The 21,394-nt window shown below is 41.2% G+C and overlaps 2 protein-coding genes across 3 annotated transcripts; one reads left to right on the plus strand and one right to left on the minus strand.

Annotated features, from left to right (window-relative positions):
- The first annotated feature begins 90 nt into the window (after positions 1 to 90).
- nedd8 (NEDD8 ubiquitin like modifier) lies at positions 91 to 3,904 on the plus strand. Its single transcript, XM_026352552.1, has 4 exons — positions 91 to 267; positions 388 to 435; positions 547 to 629; positions 1,375 to 3,904. Exons 1-4 carry the CDS (start codon positions 250 to 252, stop codon positions 1,499 to 1,501), a joined length of 276 nt encoding a protein of 91 aa, XP_026208337.1. The 5' UTR covers positions 91 to 249; the 3' UTR covers positions 1,502 to 3,904.
- On the minus strand, positions 3,151 to 21,392 carry slc7a8a (solute carrier family 7 member 8a). Of its 2 annotated transcripts, XM_026352548.1 has the most exons (11): positions 21,260 to 21,392; positions 16,796 to 17,000; positions 13,587 to 13,738; positions 9,310 to 9,435; positions 8,435 to 8,588; positions 7,895 to 8,018; positions 7,539 to 7,642; positions 6,740 to 6,836; positions 6,492 to 6,641; positions 5,789 to 5,966; positions 3,151 to 5,173 (listed from the first exon to the last, which is right to left on the minus strand). In XM_026352548.1, exons 1-11 carry the CDS (start codon positions 21,390 to 21,392, stop codon positions 5,013 to 5,015), a joined length of 1,584 nt encoding a protein of 527 aa, XP_026208333.1. In that variant the 3' UTR covers positions 3,151 to 5,012. The 2 variants fall into 2 exon arrangements, with proteins under 2 accessions (XP_026208333.1, XP_026208334.1); XM_026352549.1 differs by lacking the exons at positions 8,435 to 8,588; positions 13,587 to 13,738; positions 16,796 to 17,000; positions 21,260 to 21,392 and having other exon boundaries at positions 9,310 to 9,425.
- Between the last annotated feature and the right edge of the window lie 2 nt (positions 21,393 to 21,394).

The raw sequence follows: 21,394 nt of genomic DNA on the forward strand, positions 1-21,394 counted from the left end.
TGGGGAACATTCTGTGTTGACGACGGTAAATGAAGCAAAAGTCCAAAATGAAGTTGAAGCGGAACAGTTAGCACGGAGGATTCAGTCGGAAACACAGGAAGCGTTCATTGAAATTGTAGAAAGCAAGAAATAACGAGTTTCTTTTCCAAATTACTGTAGTGAAATATTATTTATATCCTGCAGATAGACTGATCAAACATTTAGCTAACATTTAGTCATACTGCTAATCATCTTTCAGTTAAATAAAAAATGCTGATTAAAGTGAAGGTAAGTACAACGACTAGCCCGGTTTAACTATTATTTTGTGTCTGTCCGTGCTATTAATGAGTCACTCGATTGAATCTATTGTAATAATTTGCCGAAAGACGACTTGTTTTTTTATTACAGACACTCACTGGTAAGGAGATAGAGATCGACATAGAGCCCACAGATAAGGTAACGCTATGTCGTTGGTTTGATCTGTGCTGAATGCTCATGAAAACATGTTGTTCAGTGTTTCAGCATTTAACACATCTCATTATATCCTTTGCATTGATTTCCATTTAGGTGGAGCGGATTAAAGAGAGGGTGGAGGAGAAAGAGGGGATCCCTCCTCAACAGCAGAGGTTGATCTACAGCGGCAAACAGATGTAAGCTCAATATACCCTTTATTAATAAAATGATAATGTCCAGGATGTTCAGAATGATTTATATTGTGATCACATCCAGTTCAATACCAAAACCAACACTATGACACAGTCTTATGTGCGTTTTTCAAAGCCCAACTTTGTTTCTCTGTGAAACAGTAAAGTGACACGATTTTTATTTATACAGTAGACCCACATTTTTGTATACACATCAGTGTGTCACACATTTGTACTGGATGCCGTCAGGGGAACCACACTAAATGCACATTAGTGCACTGAATGTGTATCAAAATGAACCTCAACTGATGCTTCAACCTTTTGATTTATATTTGATAACAGTGACTAAATAGCTGTTTTAGGAAATCCCTCAGCCTGTATTAAAATAAAACTAAACATGTGTGATCTGTTTTGAAAGATCTATGTCTTTGGATATAAGCAGATGTGTTTGAGTGAATACATACAGACGTGGAAAAGTCGAAGTTTTCAGCTTGATCTAAAGGTTAATTTTATCATACGCTGAAGGAAATTTTCATGAAACACACTACAAAAGCTAACATAAAACAATGGACATCAAGTTAAAAAATGAACACCCCACACAGTCATTATCAACAATACATTACAACAATATCCACCAATTCTGCCAAGCTTGTCAATAGCCAATAACACAGGTATTAAATTTAGACTAGTTTATATTTTTAATTTTCTATTGTGGCTTTCTACCCTGCACCTCTTTCCTCTCTCTTCTCAGGAACGATGAGAAAACTGCAGCGGACTATAAAATCCAGGGAGGCTCTGTTCTCCATTTGGTACTTGCCCTGCGAGGAGGACATACGCGCCGCTCTCCCACAAGCCTCAACTCCACGCCTGCGTTGTAGACGTCACTACAAAATACGCCTTAGCTTTTGTGGTGCCTGCTCTACGCAGATACACTGCAGACACACAGCTACCAGTCGCAGAGTCACCTGGCAGCACAAGGACATTTGTAGAAACAGTTAGATCAGGTTGTATTTATGGCAGCCTCTTCCCAATGTTTGCTGCAACACATCACACATTGTTATAGTGACATATTCCACATGTTAAAGCTGAGCTGGCACATAAGTTAGTTGCAAAATTAAACAAGCTTTGACTATGTATTCACAACCCAGAGCTAATTTGGCTGCTATAGAAAACATGTATGTCTATAGCTCTATAATAGGCAAGGCTGAGTTTCCCCAAGATTTAAACACATATGTTATCTCTGTTCCACTGACTCACAATGAAGCAGAGATGATGTATCTGTAGTGTTAAGATGCTGTAGGGGGACCCTTTCCTTCTAAGGTTTACTTCTTATGCTTCATACGTGTTTTATTCTTTTGTCTACAGATTTACCCAACTCTTGGTATAATAATCAAACAATAATTGGTGTATCAATGTATCAAAAGTCACTTTCTCATCTCTATACAGCTCAGAAACATTTGTGAAGATTAGACAACAGCATTTTAAAAAAGAAATGTTCAACATCTTGGGAAATAATAATAATAAGGGTTACATGCAGGACTATTTCTTGCTTGTGTGTTGTCTCCAGGCAACATATTTCCCAACATGTCGAAATACTTTGTGTGCTCTGCTTGTCAAGAACTTCCCGAATCTTACTTTAAATCATGTCACACGTGCTTCGTGTCCATTTGGGAGATATTTTATATAATTTCATCTGAATTTGCCTATGTTAATGTTTTACTTTCATGAAGACAAGGAGTGTGCCAAATATGGTCCTCTCTGACAGTGGATTCACACACAGTATTGACAGGTTTGTTTGTGTGTTCACAGAAGCAACTTTAACTTTTAGCTTTGCTGTGTCAGCACCCAAAAACTGACTTATGTCATGGATTAGTCTGTCAGTAGAATAAACTGCTGGAAATGCCTCACTCTTGTCATATATTCGTCTAAAATGTACAATACAGATGGACAAAGGAGAGGTGAAAAGTCTAGTTCATTCATAGTATATTTTTTATTTTCGTCACACACTCGCCTTCAATATTCACACTTACATTTTTAACACAACAGTTAGGGAGACACGTCAGTCAGAATGGCTCTCTGTACGATAGTTACAATGCAAAAGGCAACTCAAATTACACAAATGATTCAGAGTTAACATTCTTATCAGGCAGTTTATTGTTGTGCTGTAATTTATTGCTAACATTATATTTAGTTTATATTATGCTGTTAAAACACTGAAAACTTCCACCACATTGAAGTTGCCTGTTTTGGTCTGAATTAAAGCAAGAAGTGAAGGTTGCAGCTTGTCAGGGAACCTCGAGCAGCAAGAAAGGTTAAAATTGCTTTAAAGTGGTAGGTCATGCAGAATTAGACCTAAACTGTGTCTGAGCAGTTTATGTTGCCATATGACACAAAGTTGCAGCATTTGATTTCCGAGGTGGAAACATTGTCAGGCCTCATTTATGTACGTCAAGTAAAAAATGTTGATATGTTGATCACGTTCTCTGAAATGATCACACAGTGGAATAAAGGTAAAGATGAGGAGCATTTTGTACAAATGAGGCCTTGAATTACAAAATCAAACATTAGTCAGTGGTTTTTATTTACTATGAGGCAACATACAGACTGTCATGACATCTGTGTATACTGCAAATACACAGTAACCAAACAAGTACAATGCACATCACTGTACGTATAAAAACGTCCAAGACACCCTGTTCCCCTTTACAATTTAACAAGAGCAACCTTTACAATACTGGCCCAACTTCAGTGATACTTTGATAGTTAATTATTCAACAACTGTTCATTCATCATTCTCTGTGAGTTGTTTTGGGGCTTCATTGCTTGAAGGATAAAGTCTCCTGAGGAAATAAATATCTAAAAAGCACCAGTACAAACATTGAGCACTAACAGACTGAATTTCAAAGGCAATCAGTCAGAACTGCTGAGTTTTCATGGTCTGGAGATTTTAGGCAGTGTATGTAAGGAGAAGGCAGTGGGGATGCCCTGAGACACTAACAGAGTATAGAAAGAATTAAGACATTAACATATAGAATCTGTGTTTACAGTGTGCAGGAGTGTTGTTACTATAAGATGCAGCATTAGTGTACATACGTAACTATTACCAGACGATACAGGGTGGGTTCCTTCAGGGGTGCATGTTCAGTTTCTGCTGGTGCCTCTACTAATATTGCACTAAAATGTCTTCTAGTGAACTTCTGTATGAATCAAAAAATATTTTTAATGCTCTCTTTCTACACCCTAAATAAAGCTTAAAGATATTTAACACAGCTAGATGGTACTGTAAGCAACAAAAATACTGTTACTGCATGAAAGACAATCAGTGCCTTTTTAAGATACACAGGCATTCACGTGTCGGTGTAAAGATTTTGCATATTGACAATGCAAACATGTCTTTCCTATTTAATCTTTCTATTCAGTTTGACGGGTTAATTACGTGCGTGGTGTCCACACAAGAACTCGAGGCTCTCCACGTTTTGTAGCTTTCATAAAAATGAGCATTAATCATCTGTCTGCACCAGTCAAAAGACAGCTATACTGGAAACCAAGTACAGAAAATATTTGTTTTACGCCACAATTACCGATACAGAGTATACATCACACATCAGCTCTGCAGTTTCAAGAGTAAAAAATAGGCCCAGATGAATATGATGTCGAGTAGAAAAAAGGATATCAACAAATTTAAAATTAACCTATTAAAACTAAAATAACAACAAGGGTAAATGATATAAACAATTATCACAATTACAAAAAAAAAAAAAAAAAAACAGGAACATATTGGAATTACAGTCACATTTAAAAACAAAAGACTACTTAGTGTACTTTACAAGAAGAAATGACTTGATCTGAACATGATTTTCAGCTTTGACAATCATAATACAGCTTTGGTGTGTTTAAAGTAAGGTATGACAGAACAACATTTACAATTTGGAAAAACAAAAAAACAAACAAACAAGTGTTTGTGTAGCTGTCACAGTACACTTGGAGTCTTTTGATAATAATAATACAAAAAATACTAAAAGATGATGCTGTTAGAGTTTGAGTGTGTGGAGAAGGGTGATGATGACGATGGCCAGAGTGTGAAGGAGCTGGAAGGTGTTTAACCTTTCACTATTGCACTTTTGAACGACCCCAGACAGAAACGTGTAAGGTCATGTATGTCTCATACTGTATTTGGAACAGAAATCGGTGATTGATGTGTTGCTAAAACCAAATAATAATGCGAAAAGATAAGATGTGGGGGCACAAGTGTTGATCAGTAAATCCAACACAAACTGTGTGGTGTATGTTTGCATGTGTCTTCGTGTCTTTGTATGTGCGCGCCCACGTCTGTCTGCATACGTATATTTATTTCAGGCTACTGTAGGTGGGGGATAAAACACGTGTACTTTAGCAGTCCGCTGACTTGTGGTTGTCTCCGTCCTCCTTGGACAGAGGGGATCTGGCCTCCTTCATTTCTTCTCCTTCTTCTCCGCTTCCACTGCTGCTTCCGTCACTGACGGCCGGATAAACAACAACACAAAACTTCTGGCCCAAGTATGTCATTTTGTCTGGAGGGAGAGAGCAACACAGAGTTTTCATATCACATTTAAAACACCGTGCAAATACTACATGAAATAAAAACAGTGTACAACTGTGTATGTATTTTAGACAGTAGTGGAAAGTAACTTAGTACATTTACTTTAGCAGTTTAGTACAATTTAGAGGTATTTCTATACATACTTGAGCATTTCCATTACCTCAATTAAAGAGGCAAATATCTTACTTTTCCTTCACGATATTTATTTGATAACTAGTTCTATTTACTTTACAGAATTAGAGGAATCATACAAAATACAACATATTCATAGGATGTTACTGTGAAATGTGAAGTTACTCAGTCTGAGAATAGAGCGAGGAGAATACCGACTGGACGCAGGTGAATTAATATTCTATTAACTACCAAGCGTATCTCCCTGTAGAAACACAAACTGATGTCTTTCTTGTGTACATTTTTAACAAATGTTTTAATTTGTGAGGTGGTGGTGTGTGTAGCTGGCTGTTTCCCCTTGTTCCCAGTCTTCATGCTAATCTATTAATTTTCCTTTCTGCAAAGAACGGAATCAGCAACTTTCCCCAAATCACATACTGCTCCTTTATTTACCTCCCTGTGAAAGGTTACTTACTGACAAAGGCGTCAAAGCACTGTGGCTTATTATCCCAGTAGACTCCCAGGAAGTAGACGGGGACCCCAGTCAGCATGATGGCCAGGCCAATGCCACACACCACAGGCTCAGAGTACAGAGAGAAGATGAGCAAGAAAGCCCAGAAGATGAGGTAAATGACCGGCCATATCAGGCTGATCTGGAAGACAAAACAGAATAACTTGTTATTACTCATGATGTTAATACATCATAACATATTGTTACTGTTTTTCCAGTGGCTCTCAAACTTTTGTTAGTGCAGCCTCTTCTGAAAACAAAAAAATCATTCTAGATGGCAGTGACATTTAGATTTTCAGCCAGTTTCCATTTATGAAACAGGTTTCAGATGTCAGATATGGCTCCAACTCTGCTTTCTTTCTGAGCCAAGCAAAGCACAGAGGAAGCTCTTCTTAAAGTTATATGAATCATTTCTCTAAAGACTTGTAATTAAGATAAATATACTTTCTGGTACTTCTGGTAAATGTACTTGGTCCTTTTCATGCTTTGTTGGTAATAGTTTCATCTGTCATTTCGTGTCTTTGTCTGTGTTTTTATAACACAGCTAAATTTTCTTCCTCAAAAATCTAAATAATCGGATCTGACACAAAGTGCAGCAGAGTTTTTAAATGACTCAGACAAACTGGAAAGAGATTAACACACAAACATGGGCACCATGTCAACACACCTTGATTGGTCTGTGCATATCTGGCTGTTTAATACGCAGCACAATCTGCCCGGCGACGGTGACTCCGTAGAAGAGGTAGTTGATGAAGCCGACGTAGTTGATGAGAGTGTACATGTCACTGGTGCACAGCATAAGCAGGGTGGACAGGCACTGCAGAAAAAGATGGAAAAAAAGGTCAGACACAGACTATTTGTCATGAGTATCAAGATAAAAGTGATGGAGGCCACATAAAGGAGTTTAGTACTCACAGTAAAGAGCAGAGCCGGGATGGGAGTGCAGCGTTTTACATGAATCATGGCCAGCAGACTGGGGAGGTGGCCCTCTCTGGCTCCAGCAAAGAACAATCTGTGAAAGACAGAGATGAAAGATGCAGTTTAATCACACGTTTTACGGTGAGAATGAGGCCTATAGAGACTGTTAAAATGAGGGTTAGGGTTAAGAAAAGAAGCTGAATTCAGAAAGGAAACGTTCAGCATGATGTAATTCGTAGCTTATTGCTTTTTAAAAGAAACAAAGACGGTCAAGGAAACGCAACATAACAGCTCTAAGCCATAAATAATCGTACTAAAAATACTTAAAATCAAACTGCTAAATATAGCTAATGTGTATTTTTTTGTTAAACGATCTTCATTTATAAATGACACCCAATCATTTTAATCATTTGATCCTGAGCTGACATGGTATGTTTCAGATATAACATATATAATATAATAAGACAAATAACAGAATTTTTGTCTTCATTTCTATTTTGTTAATCATCTTAGCAGACATCAGAGTTGTTTTGTTTTTATCTTGTGGTTCTCCAACACACTAACTGAGAACTAAGGTGCTAGATTAAAAAAAAAAATTATTTATCTTTATTTGATAGAGCAGTCAGGGAAAAGTCTGACAAAACAATGTAAGAGAGAGTGCAGGATAAGAAAAAGCTTCTTCCTAATGGTGAGTTTTTCCCTCAGGATGGATAACGTTCACATAAACCAGTAAAATGTGTGTGACGGCGTCTTATTACATGATGCAAAAAGCAGAATCATTATTGAGCCAACTCACCGTGATGAGGTGAAGAGGGAACCGTTCACTCCCCCGAAGGTGGAGAGAGCCACAGAGATGGGCATGATCCACGCCATGACTCCCAGCAGCTTTTCACCGAATGTCTGGGATGGAAGAATGGGAAGACAAAGGTTAGCGGCTGGATGAGGGGGAGACACAGATGCATGGTTAGATCTTTATTTAACCATGTTTTATGTGTTTCTAATACGAAGTGGTGCATAAAGTCAAACTGTGCATTGACCAGCAGAGACCACTAGAGGGCGACACACTCTTTCACATACCAACATGTGTGTGTGTGTGTGTGAAAGTCACAGGAGAGGACCACCCCAACCTGCGTCACAACTTGAGCTACTCACCACGGCAACAGCATTTGAGGCGAGCAGCTCCTGGGGACTCATGGCCGTGACGTAGGCGATGTTGGCAAAGACGTAAACGAACGTCACGAGGGGGATGGAGATGAAAATGGCACGAGGAAGGTTCCTGGAGACAATAAAGAGCAAAATTTTGTTGAAAGACTGGGGGAGAAAGCTAAATGGAAGGAGGGAGAAGGGTTTATAGTAGGAAATTAAAATAACAGAGAGGTGTATTAATGGATATTAAAGTTATTACGATGTGTTTTTTTAATGCAGAGGAAATGAAGAAATAAACCATTTTATGCAGAGTTTGAAATCAGACTTGCTAAACTGAATAAATGTCAGGGAGCTCTAACAAAAGGAACGAGGGATTAAACTGGGAAGCCTAGTTGGTATGCGGCAGCTAATCATTAAAATTGCTGCGAGCTGCTTTTAAATCAGCTGTATTTCTATGGAAATAGGCCACTCGGTACTGGGGAAGTGGTTCTCGAAACACAACAACACTGTATCTTAATATACAAGAGGCAGAGTAAAGCATCTTACACATAGGGGTCCACCAGCTCCTCTGTGACGTAGTTGAGGAAGTTCCACCCTCCGTAGGCGAAGGAGCCTTGTAGGAAGGCTAAAGCTATCAAACCCACATCATAGTCCTGGAAGGGCTCGAAGGCATTGACTGGCTCCAACCAGTAGTACTCTCCTACAGGTGGAGAAGATAATGAACAAGTGCGGTGCAGCAGTCAGGGACTATTTCATATTCTAACCTCCTTTCCGACTAAAACTCGCCTTTATTCTGGGTTTTCTGTGTTGCTTATGTAAATCTGAATACCAAACTGCGTGGGTCTGTTTGTGATGATGCTGTTTTGCTCAGGGGGTAAACAGACGGACTTGTTCTAAAGTTTAGGCGGACCGTGAGGAAAACCAGATGAAAATCCTCATCTAATGAAATCAATGTGCGGTAAACAAGTTGTAAAAGTCGTTCTGCTAAACCCCTGTAAACTGGTTTTCACTGTGATCCTTAACGTCATAAATGATCTTAATGAATCTTGTTTTTTTAATTTTATTTGACATGACAGTTTTTCTTAGAAAGTATTTCACACGCTGTCCTGTATATACGACCTAAACTCTCCATCAAAACCAGCCCCGCACACTCACACTGAAATCCTCATCTTGTTGTTTCAGGGGCCGACTCTCTGTGGCCCCTGTAATAACTGTCCCTTGGCCGTGTTTGAACTGTAAACCCACACAGGCGTGCTGGCGTTAGCAATGTGAGTTTTAGCCAAAGTGGGCCCCAACTCACTGACCCCTGTGCCGACTGACTGAGAATGTCCCCATTGACCGCGGGTGTGAGCAGAACCCACATGCTACGGTCGTATTCAGGGATTCATTCAGGAATGCACAGGTGGCATTAACCAGCTTACCCTTGCAGATCTGTACGATGCCCATGATGATGATGAGGGCGAGGGCCAGCAGTTTGCCAGCGGTGAAGATGTCCTGCACCCTGGTGGCCCACCTCACGCTGGAGCAGTTCACCCATGTCAGCAGCACTAGACACACACAAACAATAATTCACTCGTTAAATCCAGGTTTTAGCCTCAGGTAGCTTTAAAATCACTTCATTCCAAACTGTCTGCTAACTTCACGAATATAGTGTCTCGATCAGCTGGTTGCATTATTCATTAAAGATCTCCACATTTTACACGATCAAGATTGTTTTATCAGTAATACTCTACAATGTTTCCAGAAACTCAACATATTTGTCTAATGTTTGGCTGCACACGCTTTGCACTGAGTGTAGTGGGACACTGAGGTTGTGGAGTGCAACTAGTAGAAAAACAAGAAGTCAGTGACATGAAACGTGATTTGTTACATTCTGTGCAGTTACTGGTTTTATGTGCTAATTGTTTTATTGGTCCTGTTTATAGTAGCAGTGCTTGTAAAATTACCCAAGACAAGAAGAAGTGATGAAAGTGGTCACTGATAAACCCAGTACCCTTTAGGATTTCTTGGTGGAAAGTGAATGACTCCTGGTTAATAATTCAGTGCTATTACACTTGCACTGGCAGTTTGTTACATGGTTTATTGCACTTCTTTTTTGTTTTTTGACAACCTCAAGTGTCATTTTCTAGCCTGAATAATCAACCAAACTCTGCTCATATGGACTTATGAAGAATAAAACTGAGTATTTAGTGCTGTTCACGTTAATCCAACTTGTCTGAGCTAGCACAGACAAAGATAATGGACTTGATCTGAACTGCTGGGTACAACAGGCCAGTGGGTTCAGGCCGATAGGGTGCCATTAAAAAACCGTCCTGTTTAACTCTGTGGGATTAAGTTCATCATGTTAAACAACTCTGGGCTCAGCTGCCACTGCGGGGAACAAAGACAGATGCACATGAGCAGACCTGCAAGAGTCTACGCTGAACATGCTGCAGATGTGTGCATCAGACGCACACACAGACTGGCAAACTGGGCTTGTTTGTAGCTTTTGTGGAGTTGTTTGTGTTGTTTTTTTTTTTGGTATGTGAGTGGGAGTTTCAACCAGAGGGTACAGAGGGGACTAAAACATCCTGGGTTTTCTTTACAAACGGGAACCACAGCAGTCAGGTTGAAGAGGAAAGCTGCTGCCGCTGCTCACAGCCCACAACAAACAGGAAATGAGACACTGCACACACACACAGTTCAGCTTAGGAGACAATTACTGAATTCACACGCGCACGCACAGGAACAATAAACAAAAATAAAAGTCTGATCCATTAAATGCACCATAAACCTCTTAACTCCACCAGAAAAACGGAGTTGTTTCGGGAACCAGAGGATCTTTTTGCAGTTGCACCATGTTACAGTAATAACACATCTACCCATTCCTGGTCGTCTCCGTTGATTGACAGACTGCCAGTAAACACCTGACTACGTCTTGAGCTGGCGCCGCTCAGCTGTCTGTAAGCCGAGTCTCCCAAAATGTGTTGCGTAAACTTGCTGAGTTAACTCTGAGCCTGCTGGAAAACAAGCCCATGTACGTTGCCATCTGGAAGAAAAGATGGACTTCAGGGAGGACAGAGCCCCAACCTCACGTTTGTGACATGGTACACCGTGGTCAAGCCAGGCAGAATGACATGACCAGACTGTCTGTCACTGAAGCTGGTTATAGCTGGATTGGTAGCTAAATAAGTACTGTTATTATATAATATTCTGCTAAGAGCCCGATTTAAGACAGCACAGAAACATCTAAACACAGACGCCGATAAACACATATATACGATGCCCCACGAGCCACAAGAGTCACATCGTTTGTGAGTTGAGGTGAAACAGCTGACCTCTCCCCCACTCTCCTCCTGAACAACAACTGCAAAACAAGAAATAAACCATCTCCAAAAAAACAACACTCAGCAAATTTTTGCTCAGTGCTGCCAGACAACATCGACGAGCAGCGACACCAGCGTGCTGCTGGCTGAGCTGTAAACAAACCAGACTTACGCAACGAGTGGCTGTTAGCAAATTTTTTTTGTTAACATTAAGCACATTTGCATTGAGGCACTCAGGAAGTAGGAAGTAGGTCAGTGTGTCTGTGTCAAAACCACTATGAAACACTGAGAACTGTTCAGGTTCACCCTCCTGCAAATGTATTAACCGGTAAAAAAGACTCTGCAGATGAGATGTTTGGTAGAAAGGTAGGTCACAACCAAACAAAACGACCCGACGCTTTAGAAATATGTCGGCTAACGAGAGGTACAGGTGTCATCCCACTAAGACTGAGAGCTTCAGGTTCGTCTGCGTTCTCTGTTAAAGCTGCACAAAACAATTGAAACCTGCACACGTTCAGTTCATTTAGAGTTCATTTGAAGAAAAGGTTAATTAGCAGTCACATCAATCACACCTCGTTGTCTTCAGGCGGTCTGTCATGTGTTGCTATCTTGTTTTTGTCAGTCAGTCCTCATGTAGCTGCACTTCTGTCTTTGACTGTGTTCTTATTTTGATGTTACTCTGTGTTTTTGTTTTGTGTGTTTAATCCATGTCAGTAACTTCTGACTAACTCACATTGATTTTTTATGATGTGCACTGTCCCCGTCAAAGGAACTGATAATTAAAGAGGCTTAACCTGAGTTGCTGTTTCCAGTTTTCATGTGATACAGCAGCGTTGTGCAACTGCAACAAGGTTTAGATGACATAATCATCATGAGAGGGCAGATCTCTCTGTTCACTGTTAGAAATGTGTTTGTGCATGTTTTTAAAAAGTCACATTTTAAGTGTCACTGTCAGGCCAAAAAGGGCAGCCAACTGAACCGTCTGACTGAACAGCAAGGGACATAGTGTCCCTGCTCCAGGAGAGTCCACCTTTCTACCAAAGACATGGTGTTCCTGCTCCAGGAGAGTCCACCTTTCTACCAAAGACATGGTGTTCCTGCTCCACGAGAGTCCACCTTTCTACCAAAGACATGGTGTTCCTGCTCCAGGAGAGTCCACCTTTCTACCAAAGACACGGTGTTCCTGCTCCAGGAGAGTCCACCTTTCTACCAAAGACATGGTGTTCCTGCTCCACGAGAGTCCACCTTTCTACCAAAGACACGGTGTTCCTGCTCCAGGAGAGTCCACCTTTCTACCAAAGACACGGTGTTCCTGCTCCAGGAGAGTCCACCTTTCTACTGGAGAGGCCAGTCAAATCATCGGTGACAGTAAGCCAATATGACAGGCCCAGTTTGTCTGGTCCCACTGGTTTCACTAGTTCCTGTCTGTTGTTTTCATTTTATCTTCTTCAAATGCAGAAACGCACTCATTGCCCTGATGATTTCTCACAAGCTGTGATGCAGGAGTTAGTTCAGGGTTCCTACTAAAACCAGTGATTAGAGAACACTGGTAAAGTTAGATGTGTCTGAAATGTCAAACAAAGACATTAAGACACACACACACACACACACACACACACACACACACACCGGCCTGTCTGTCTCTCCCTGTCTGAGGACTACCTGTAGTATTTGAGCAGTGTGTGTGAGCTTCACTGTCATGTCGGCAGCAACGCATTCATCAATTTGTCTTCACACGTTCACTCTAGCTGCTTTGCGGCCTCTTCTCTTGGTTGAACCTCGACCGAAGGTGAAATAACAGAGGAGCTCCAGAGAAAACAAGGAAATATTGACACAGAGACTAAATGGATAAATCAGCCCGTAACTCTGAGATATTACAGACGACTCTGATGATGTAACAGCAGCTTCTCAATATCGGAGCTAGTCTTGACAAGCACGCTGAAAAACAACTCTGTGCACTTCTTTGGACTAACCCTGTTACTTTATCTTTACATAATCCAAACCTGAGTCTAGACTTCTGTGCAAGCATGTTGATTCATCAAACATTAGACTTAACAAAGAGACACCCAGTTCCCTTACAAGCATTAAGTAAAAACTGCTGATTTGGCAGAAGTGGAACACAGAGAAACAAGAAGGAAGATCTGGGCAGTGTTAGATTTCTGTGACCAGTGGTGAATATTCACAATCTTACACCCGGTAGTGTGCACAGCAGGCACTGGTTTTCGTGAGTCTGCAAAGATTGGGGACCAAATTCCTGAAATGAGTCACCGAGCTCACAAACTCAACTTTATAGACTCACTGTTTTTCACGAGACTTGTCCTTGAAGTGCTTTAAATAAGTTGATAGACTGTGTTTGTGCTTTTAATTTCAGAAACATATCTCGTGTTACTCACACAGGCAGACGGCCGCCAGCAGTCGCAGGCCGTTTTCTGGCGGGAAGCAGGTGGGGAACAGAGGTTGCAGCACATAGTTGGAGAACGTCAGAGCGATCACGGCCTGGTTGGTCGGGTAGATGACCAGCACGGCGATCCACAGACGCAGGAACCTGAGAGAAAACGGAAGGAGGTCGGACGGTTAGAAAAACAGAAGCATGGGAGCAACAGCGGGAGTCAGGATGAAATACAGCGAGTAATAGCAGTGACTGTGGAAATACATCACAGTACTATACAACACATACATGCTGCACATCCTTCCATTCATAGCTTGTTATTTTTAGCAAATGTTAATCGAACATCTTTGTTATTTTTTCACAGTTTGCTCTAAAAACAATCTTTTCTGACGTGAAAATGTCACGGTGGGTATATTTTTGTTATTTTGTGAGAATATACAGGTTCAACAGCTAAACAATCAGGAGAAACAATAGTCAAGAGACAATACAGACAGACATAAATAATAAGTCTTTGCATCCTTTTTAGATGAAAGAACACATGATGCAGACTGATCCAGAAACCAGGACACCAGAAAGCTCACACCAAACCAGTGTTTCTGATTTTAACCTACTTTGATGTGCAGCTACTGGGATCATTACCTCCAGAATATCTTTCTTAGTCAGTGCAGTGAAACTACATTTAGATCACTCACTTGTTAAAACTTAACACAGCTGGAGAGCAGATGAATAAAATTTCTATTTCTAGCTGTGGTGACTCATTCAACCATAGTTCTTAGCACTCGTATTAGTCACTGTCAGACTCGTACAGAAGATTAGTCCTGTGATATTTTATTAGAAATATTTAGTCCACAGTGGATTCATTCAGTTCACCACCAACAGACTCATCCAGGACGGGAAGAGAGGAGAATGAAGATGTGGGAAGAGATGAAGGCGAGCTCTCGGGTTTAGCTGAGTGGTTGTGTGGAAATTCTCCAAAAGCTTATAGAAAGATTGTTACACCTGACTGCGTTAATGGGATTGTGTCTCACTGGAGGCTGTGTGTGTGTTTAATGTTTAATGTTCCTGGCTGAAACCTTGAGACGTGAAAAACCAATATCACAATGTTAGTATATTAACTTAAGTAACTCTTAGGTACTTGTTCTTAGGATTTTAGTTCACATTATGTGAACATGTCTACTTTTAACCCCACTTAACTTCATAGAGAAATATATATTTTTATTTTGTATATTAAGATTATTTATATCAAAGATATTCAGTTGACCATAATAGAAAATATTATAAGAAGACATTCAGAAAAATGGACTTGAATGATTAATTAGTAATCGAAACTGTGATGTCTGAATGTTTCTTCACCACCAAATAACACAAAGCAACAGTAGTACACATGTATAAACACACAGGAATTATATTAAAACAGTTCAAATCATATAATCAGTCACTGTTAGTTCTCTAACAAATTGTATGCAGTGACCCCTGCAGCCTGTTGCATCAGTACTATCTGTACCTTGCGTTATGAGTGTAACACTCCCCTCATTGTACTTTGTACCTGAAATATGTAATTCATCTTTGAGCGCACAACTTCCGAGCTTGTTCCCCGTCTACGAGCTCGCCTTGGCCCCCCTGTGACAGCATTTCATTTTTATGTAAAGCTGTCGGCAAGTTTTTTATGTCTCTCCTCTCTTGCTGTTGCACAACAAATTGGCCCGTGGGGGACAAATAACGTTGAACTTGAACTTGAAGGTGATGTAGTGAAGTATTTCCGTGATTCCAGTTATTGACATGCGAGAACAACTGCGCCCCTCCGCCCCCACTTACACACACATGCGGACAAAAGCTACAGGACAACAAAAACAAACACCCCCTTGAACACGGTTTATGTATTCTAGACAGAGGGCACAAGGAAGCGGTGTGGCCCCAACACTTCAAACCATCAGAAGCCATAAACTACAAAGTCTCTGGACGTAAAGGTTCATTGATGTGTGCTGATGGCTACTGTACAAAGAGACAAAAACAATCCTTGGCTGTTTTGTCTGGTTGAATTCCTCTCCAAAAATACCCCGATAATATGCATCCTTGTGATAGTTGAAAAAACAATGGTCCAATCTGTGTTTACAGTCCAGCAAATGCACAGTGTGTGTGAAATCGACGCTAACAAACGATATTGTTTTGTGAGGAAATTAAAATTGCATGGTTCCCAAGCATTTAAAGTCAGCGACGTTACCTTAATGCAGTTTATGGATGAATGGATCAACACTGCAAACACCTGCATGTTCTGTTTTTCTTCTTCTGGTTCTGGTCCTATATTTGTATTTGACTTCAAGCTATCCCCCCTGACTTGGATCAAAATGCCTGACCTACATCAGAAAGCTCTTCCACCAGGATAAAGGGAATAATCCAGACATGTTGGAGAGCTCACATGCGGAAATACTTGTTGAATTAACTTTTAATTGTCCTCGCTCTTTTGGAAAATGGGTCATAAACGTAATACACAGGACTTCAGAGCAGTGTGAACTGTGGTTTTAACAAACCTTACTTACCTGAGAGTCAACGTAAAACACAGATATATAACTGGTATAACTGGTGGTATATATATAACAAAGACAGCTGGTGTTCGAGTGACAAATGACTACATCAAAACCACTATTAAAAACCACAAACCCACGTTTCTTTCCCTTCACATTTCACACCTTGACTCAAGCTTGTATTTCCTGTGTTACCATGTTTACTCCTACTGTCGCCAGCTCCGCTAAACCAGGGCTATGAATCATCCCAACAGTACCGAGGTGAGGAGATTGTTTATATTTTTTAAATTATATTTAAGCAGATATTATTAGGTCTGTGTTGTGACTTTGTTGTAGATATCAATAAATGAAATTAAACTCTGTAGTATATTAGCTCAAGCTAAGTCTGTCCACTGTACTGATAATAGGGTGGACAAAATAATGGACACACATGGGTACAGTTATGGATTAGTTAACGGTTTGACTTGGGACAGCTGGGGGCCACAGACAGAAGATGTTCACCCTGAGCCCTGCATTAAGGATAAACAGTTTTGATAATGGATGTAATCTAATAATCAGTCTGTAGATGAGGCTCATATGACGATAACATTTATTACAGCCTATCACACTGTGGAAGAAGAAAGCTCTGCTCTCTGACTGTTTCCTCTCACAAATACACGCCTGAACATTTTTATAAATAGTGTTTACTCACCCAGCCAGTCCTCCAAAGATGTCCTTGACGTAGGAGTAGTCCCCTCCTGACTTGGGGATGGTGACACCCAGCTCAGCGTAGCACAGGGCCCCGATAGCGGTGATGACGCCTGTGATGATCCAGACAATCAGAGCCACGCCCACGGAGCTGGCGTTTTCCAACACCCCCTTTGGACTGACGAAGATACCTGAGCCGATAATGTTACCTGGAGGAAAGAGGGAGCGAACAGAGGAGCCAGGTTTACAGGTGGACAAGAGGTTTACGACAAGATCAAGATCAGTTTAGCTAGTATGAACTATGTAGCTCTGAGAAATTTACTTGGATGCACCAGGTTATCTCAGCTATCAAGCAGGGAGTCGAAAATATGCTATAAAGCTGCATTATGGGAAGTACATGATATGTTGAAGCTAGACCTACATTAAGAAAACTGCTGATTTATGTTGTTGCATGTCAATCCTGACAATAAAGCATGTTTTGTTTGTTTCTGTTTATTTACAAATTAAGAAAATGTCACACATGAAAAGTCTGTGAACGGACGTTCGTACTGGATGGAAACAAATCTGTAAAAATACGTAAAAAGTCAAATCTGTACTGTATTACTTTGAAAATATCAAACGTATCAATGCTTTGTTAATGTTTGTTGTATATGTTCTATTTTCACTTGAGTAATAATTAAGGACAACACTTAGTAAATGGGAGAAACACTGATGTCATGGGCACATTCACAATGAATGAGTTTGTACAGTGACAGAGCAAAGTGAGAAGCTGCTGACTTAGCACGGAGTTATGAGCAGATGGAGCACGACAGAGAGCGGGGTGAAAGAGTGCAAAGAGGGAGGCAGGATCACAGGTGGGTGCCCTGACATAGTCAATGAGCGTCAGAGTATCAAGCAGTTTACACAGGAGATGAAAGGTGGTGGCCCGACTGATGCCAACTCCGAGATTCACTCACAGGTTGGAGGACAGGGTGGAGCGTGCTCTGACTGAGCGCGAACATCACAGACAATAAAAAGGCATCAGGGTAAAAGGTTGAAGGTTGCGAATAATAGCAGGATAGTTGGGTGATAGGCTGAGTCCAACAGTCAAAGGTATGAATGATACTGTCACACTGCTCCGCCCGCAGACTTAAATGCAGGGAGTAGATTTGGAGTGTGTGGATGATTTCTCCTGCTCCAACTAAACCACTATTAATCCATATGTGGTGAGGACAGCCACCACTTATGTAACTCCAGTTGCAGATAAAAGGTAAAGAGCCGACAAACAAAACCACCCCTCCCCTGATTATGTTGTTATCGTTATGGCAGCCGTGGTCTTCAGTGCATGACCTTTGACATCTAGGAAAGCAGCCGTGCACGTCAACACGCACGGTTATCTGCTGCAAACACTCTGACACACGCTTCTGCTTCTGGATGGTTTGATTGAGTTCATATTTTTTTTAAATAAAGGTGAACGAGTTCCTTTGCAGAAATGTGGACACTTGCGTGTTCGGTGTCTGTGTCATGTGCATCATCACACGTGTTCTGGATAAATGCTGACTAATGTGGAACTTGGTTTTCCTGTTCTTGCGGTCATTTTTACATCCTTTTGTCTCCAACCAGGCCAAAGAGGGAACAGTTTTTTATATGTGCTGCTTCCAAACTGAGAGTTTCTATCAGCTTTAGGAAACAGTGGTTGAAACGTCGAAGCCCCAGAGGGAGCCTGCATCACATCTACATGTGTGTTTCATATATTTCCGGTCTGAATCTCTCTCTTTTTACCACTCTCTGCCTGTTTTAACACAGGATATATTGATACCATCTATTGTTGGTAGATTTTTGTGTCAGGCCTGCCCTCTGCACATTTCTGTTCCTCTTGGGTTTTGTCTGATGGCGTTTGACAGCAACATTATATAATTGTGTATTGTGATTTTACTGCTTCAAATTAATGATTATTTGCATAACTAGGACATTTCTACTGACGCTTGTTGCTACAAAACAAGCATGTGTGTGTTTGTGCAGCATTATGATATCACGCTAATCAGCCTTTACAAAGACGCGTAAGATTAGTCCTTGCATTTCCTCTCACTGTTAAATCCTTGTTCAAACAGCCACCAAGCTGCGGCAACCTGCTGCTTGGCCCTCAGCCAGGGCCTCACAGATCCTGCAGGCCTGTGAGCATGCATGTGAGTTATTATTTCACTAAAGTAATTTATGAAAGGCACTAATGCTAGTAATGCATTAAAGGTAAGTGGATACAAAGACAAACTGGTGGCAACACTGGCTTCTTTAAGGTTGGAGATCTAACCAAAGCTCATCAATATTCCTGCCAACTAAGGACTAAGGCTCTGCATCGTAATTCAATTTTAAGACACAAAGCTAAACTCAATATTTAATTAAAGTGATTGTCTCTGCAGCAGTTCTATACTAAAACACACAGAGTGGAGTTCAGACATGGCTAAGCCGGGCAGGCTAATAAAACAGCATTATCAGGGTGAGGTCTTGTTCCAAGCGACCAAAAGTTCACTTCTAATCCCAATTCCTGGCTTTGCACGTTTCAGGATTTATGTGTGTGTGTGAGAGAGAGTGATAAATGGCTGTTCTGTACAATAGGCCATAAAACTATCTGATGTCCTGTTACGCTCAGCCCTTTTCATGGAAACCCAGCAGGGCATGTTCACAACCAAAGGCTCAGACGAGTCACCTGACCACGCGTATCTCTGGCGCATGACGATGTGAGCTGAACGAGCATGAATGAGTGACTTGGTCAAGGATGAAAGCCCCGGCCGAGAGCAGTCTGGTGACTACGTTGAGATGTATGGACTCTGGACGGCCATAAAAATGCTCTAAGATGGCTGACGAGCAGTTTCAACAGTCGGCTGATGAATGGAGAGTCGTAAATTAAATGATTAAGTTATCTAAATGTTGCTACATAGACGCACCCATGCAATGCATGGGGCTGTAGAGAAGACATACTGGCAGCGTGTACGGGGATCCCTCACTTGTGTTTTTAGTTTGGGTCAATATTTGCAACCACCTGAGAACATTATAATTGCCTTGGAAAGTACAAACATTATTCTACCAGTAAAGAGGTTTGACGTCTGTGCTACATACAGCAGAGCACAACTTGCTTTAAGTCTTTCCTGCAAACACGAGGTTTTAGTCAGTATGTTGCAAATCCAACAGGAACAAGGTCTTTTCAGCAGCGCTTCAGCGCCAAGGTTGTTCTTCGTCTCTGCCTGTCTCTCTATCTCTCACAGCAGGTCTCTTGGGATTTCTCAAACACGCACACTCTCACTCGCTCTCTTCTTTCCTCCTGTTACCGTGGAAACACACTCCCTTCTCTCCATCCTGTCAAGGTCAACATGAAGACCCCACACTCCTCCGCCCCACCTGGTCGACCTGTGCCATATTTCTTCCCTGTGTGTGTGTGTGTGTTCGATCTGTCGTCTGGTGGTGTCATCTCTACATGTTGTCTTCATTAAATGAGAATAACTCCTTAATGCCCTTGACTGAGTTCTGTACCACCCTGTCACAATTACTGTAGGCGCAATAACTGTGATGCTATATCATTTGTATTTCTCCAATGGGAGATTTTTTAGTTTTCTTTGTCTAATGTAATGGTATAAATTTGGTATTTTGTGCTTTAACATTTGTTCAAATGTAGTGAATTAAATTGGTGCTGTCTTGATCTATTAAGGTCACAAAGGCCTGTTATTAAATATTTAATAGTAAATACAACTGCTGAAGGCCATATTGTGACCATTCACATTAACCAATCTGCCATCTCAAGCTCTCTTGCTGTGTCCAAGTCATGTGAGCCAACACAAATCTCAGCTCATGAGTATCAGGGAGGATGAGTAAGGGTGACGACATCATCATCATCACAGGCCAGGCTACAGAGAAATGATGAAAGCTTCGCTGATTAACGGCTGCGGGGGGGAAAAACTGTGGAGCAGAATTTATCTGGAGGGGTCTGCTTATGCTTTACTGAGAGTTCATGTTGCAAACAGATCAATGCACGTCCCATTAGGTTGTCCTGTGTGTTGTGAGTGGATCTAGTTTGTGCCATTCTGGTGAGCCATTTTAAATACACTCAGTGTGTTTTATATCCCATACTTGTCAATCAGATGCATTAATGCACACACACACACACACACACACACACACACACACACACACACACACACACACACACACACACACACACACACAGAATACACACATGCTACTGTCTGTGTAAATATTAGTGCACTCACTCTGAAAATACACCCTCCTTATCTAGAAACACTCACACACAGATCATAAACTTTATGTCCCTCAGTCATGGATCAGTGGAATCTGATCCCAGAGCAGATTTTGTGCCCTGATGAATTTAAAGCAGGAGCTGAAACACGTGTGTCACCACAGACTCTGTCTCTTCTGTTGCAGTCTGTCTTTCTTTTCCCCTCTAACTTTTCCTGCACTTGTAGTAGTAATGATCACTCACCGACAATGATGCCGCAGGCGCTCACAAGTCCGATCTCCTTCTTGAGCGCAACTCCTCCTCCGGACTCCTGCTCCCCACCAGCATCCTTTGAAGAGCCGGACGCGCTGCTCCGTTGTCTCGGACCGTCTGTCATTT

The sequence above is a fragment of the Anabas testudineus genome, chromosome 18 (genome assembly GCF_900324465.2).
Source record: "Anabas testudineus chromosome 18, fAnaTes1.2, whole genome shotgun sequence".
Lineage (NCBI taxonomy): Eukaryota > Metazoa > Chordata > Actinopteri > Anabantiformes > Anabantidae > Anabas > Anabas testudineus.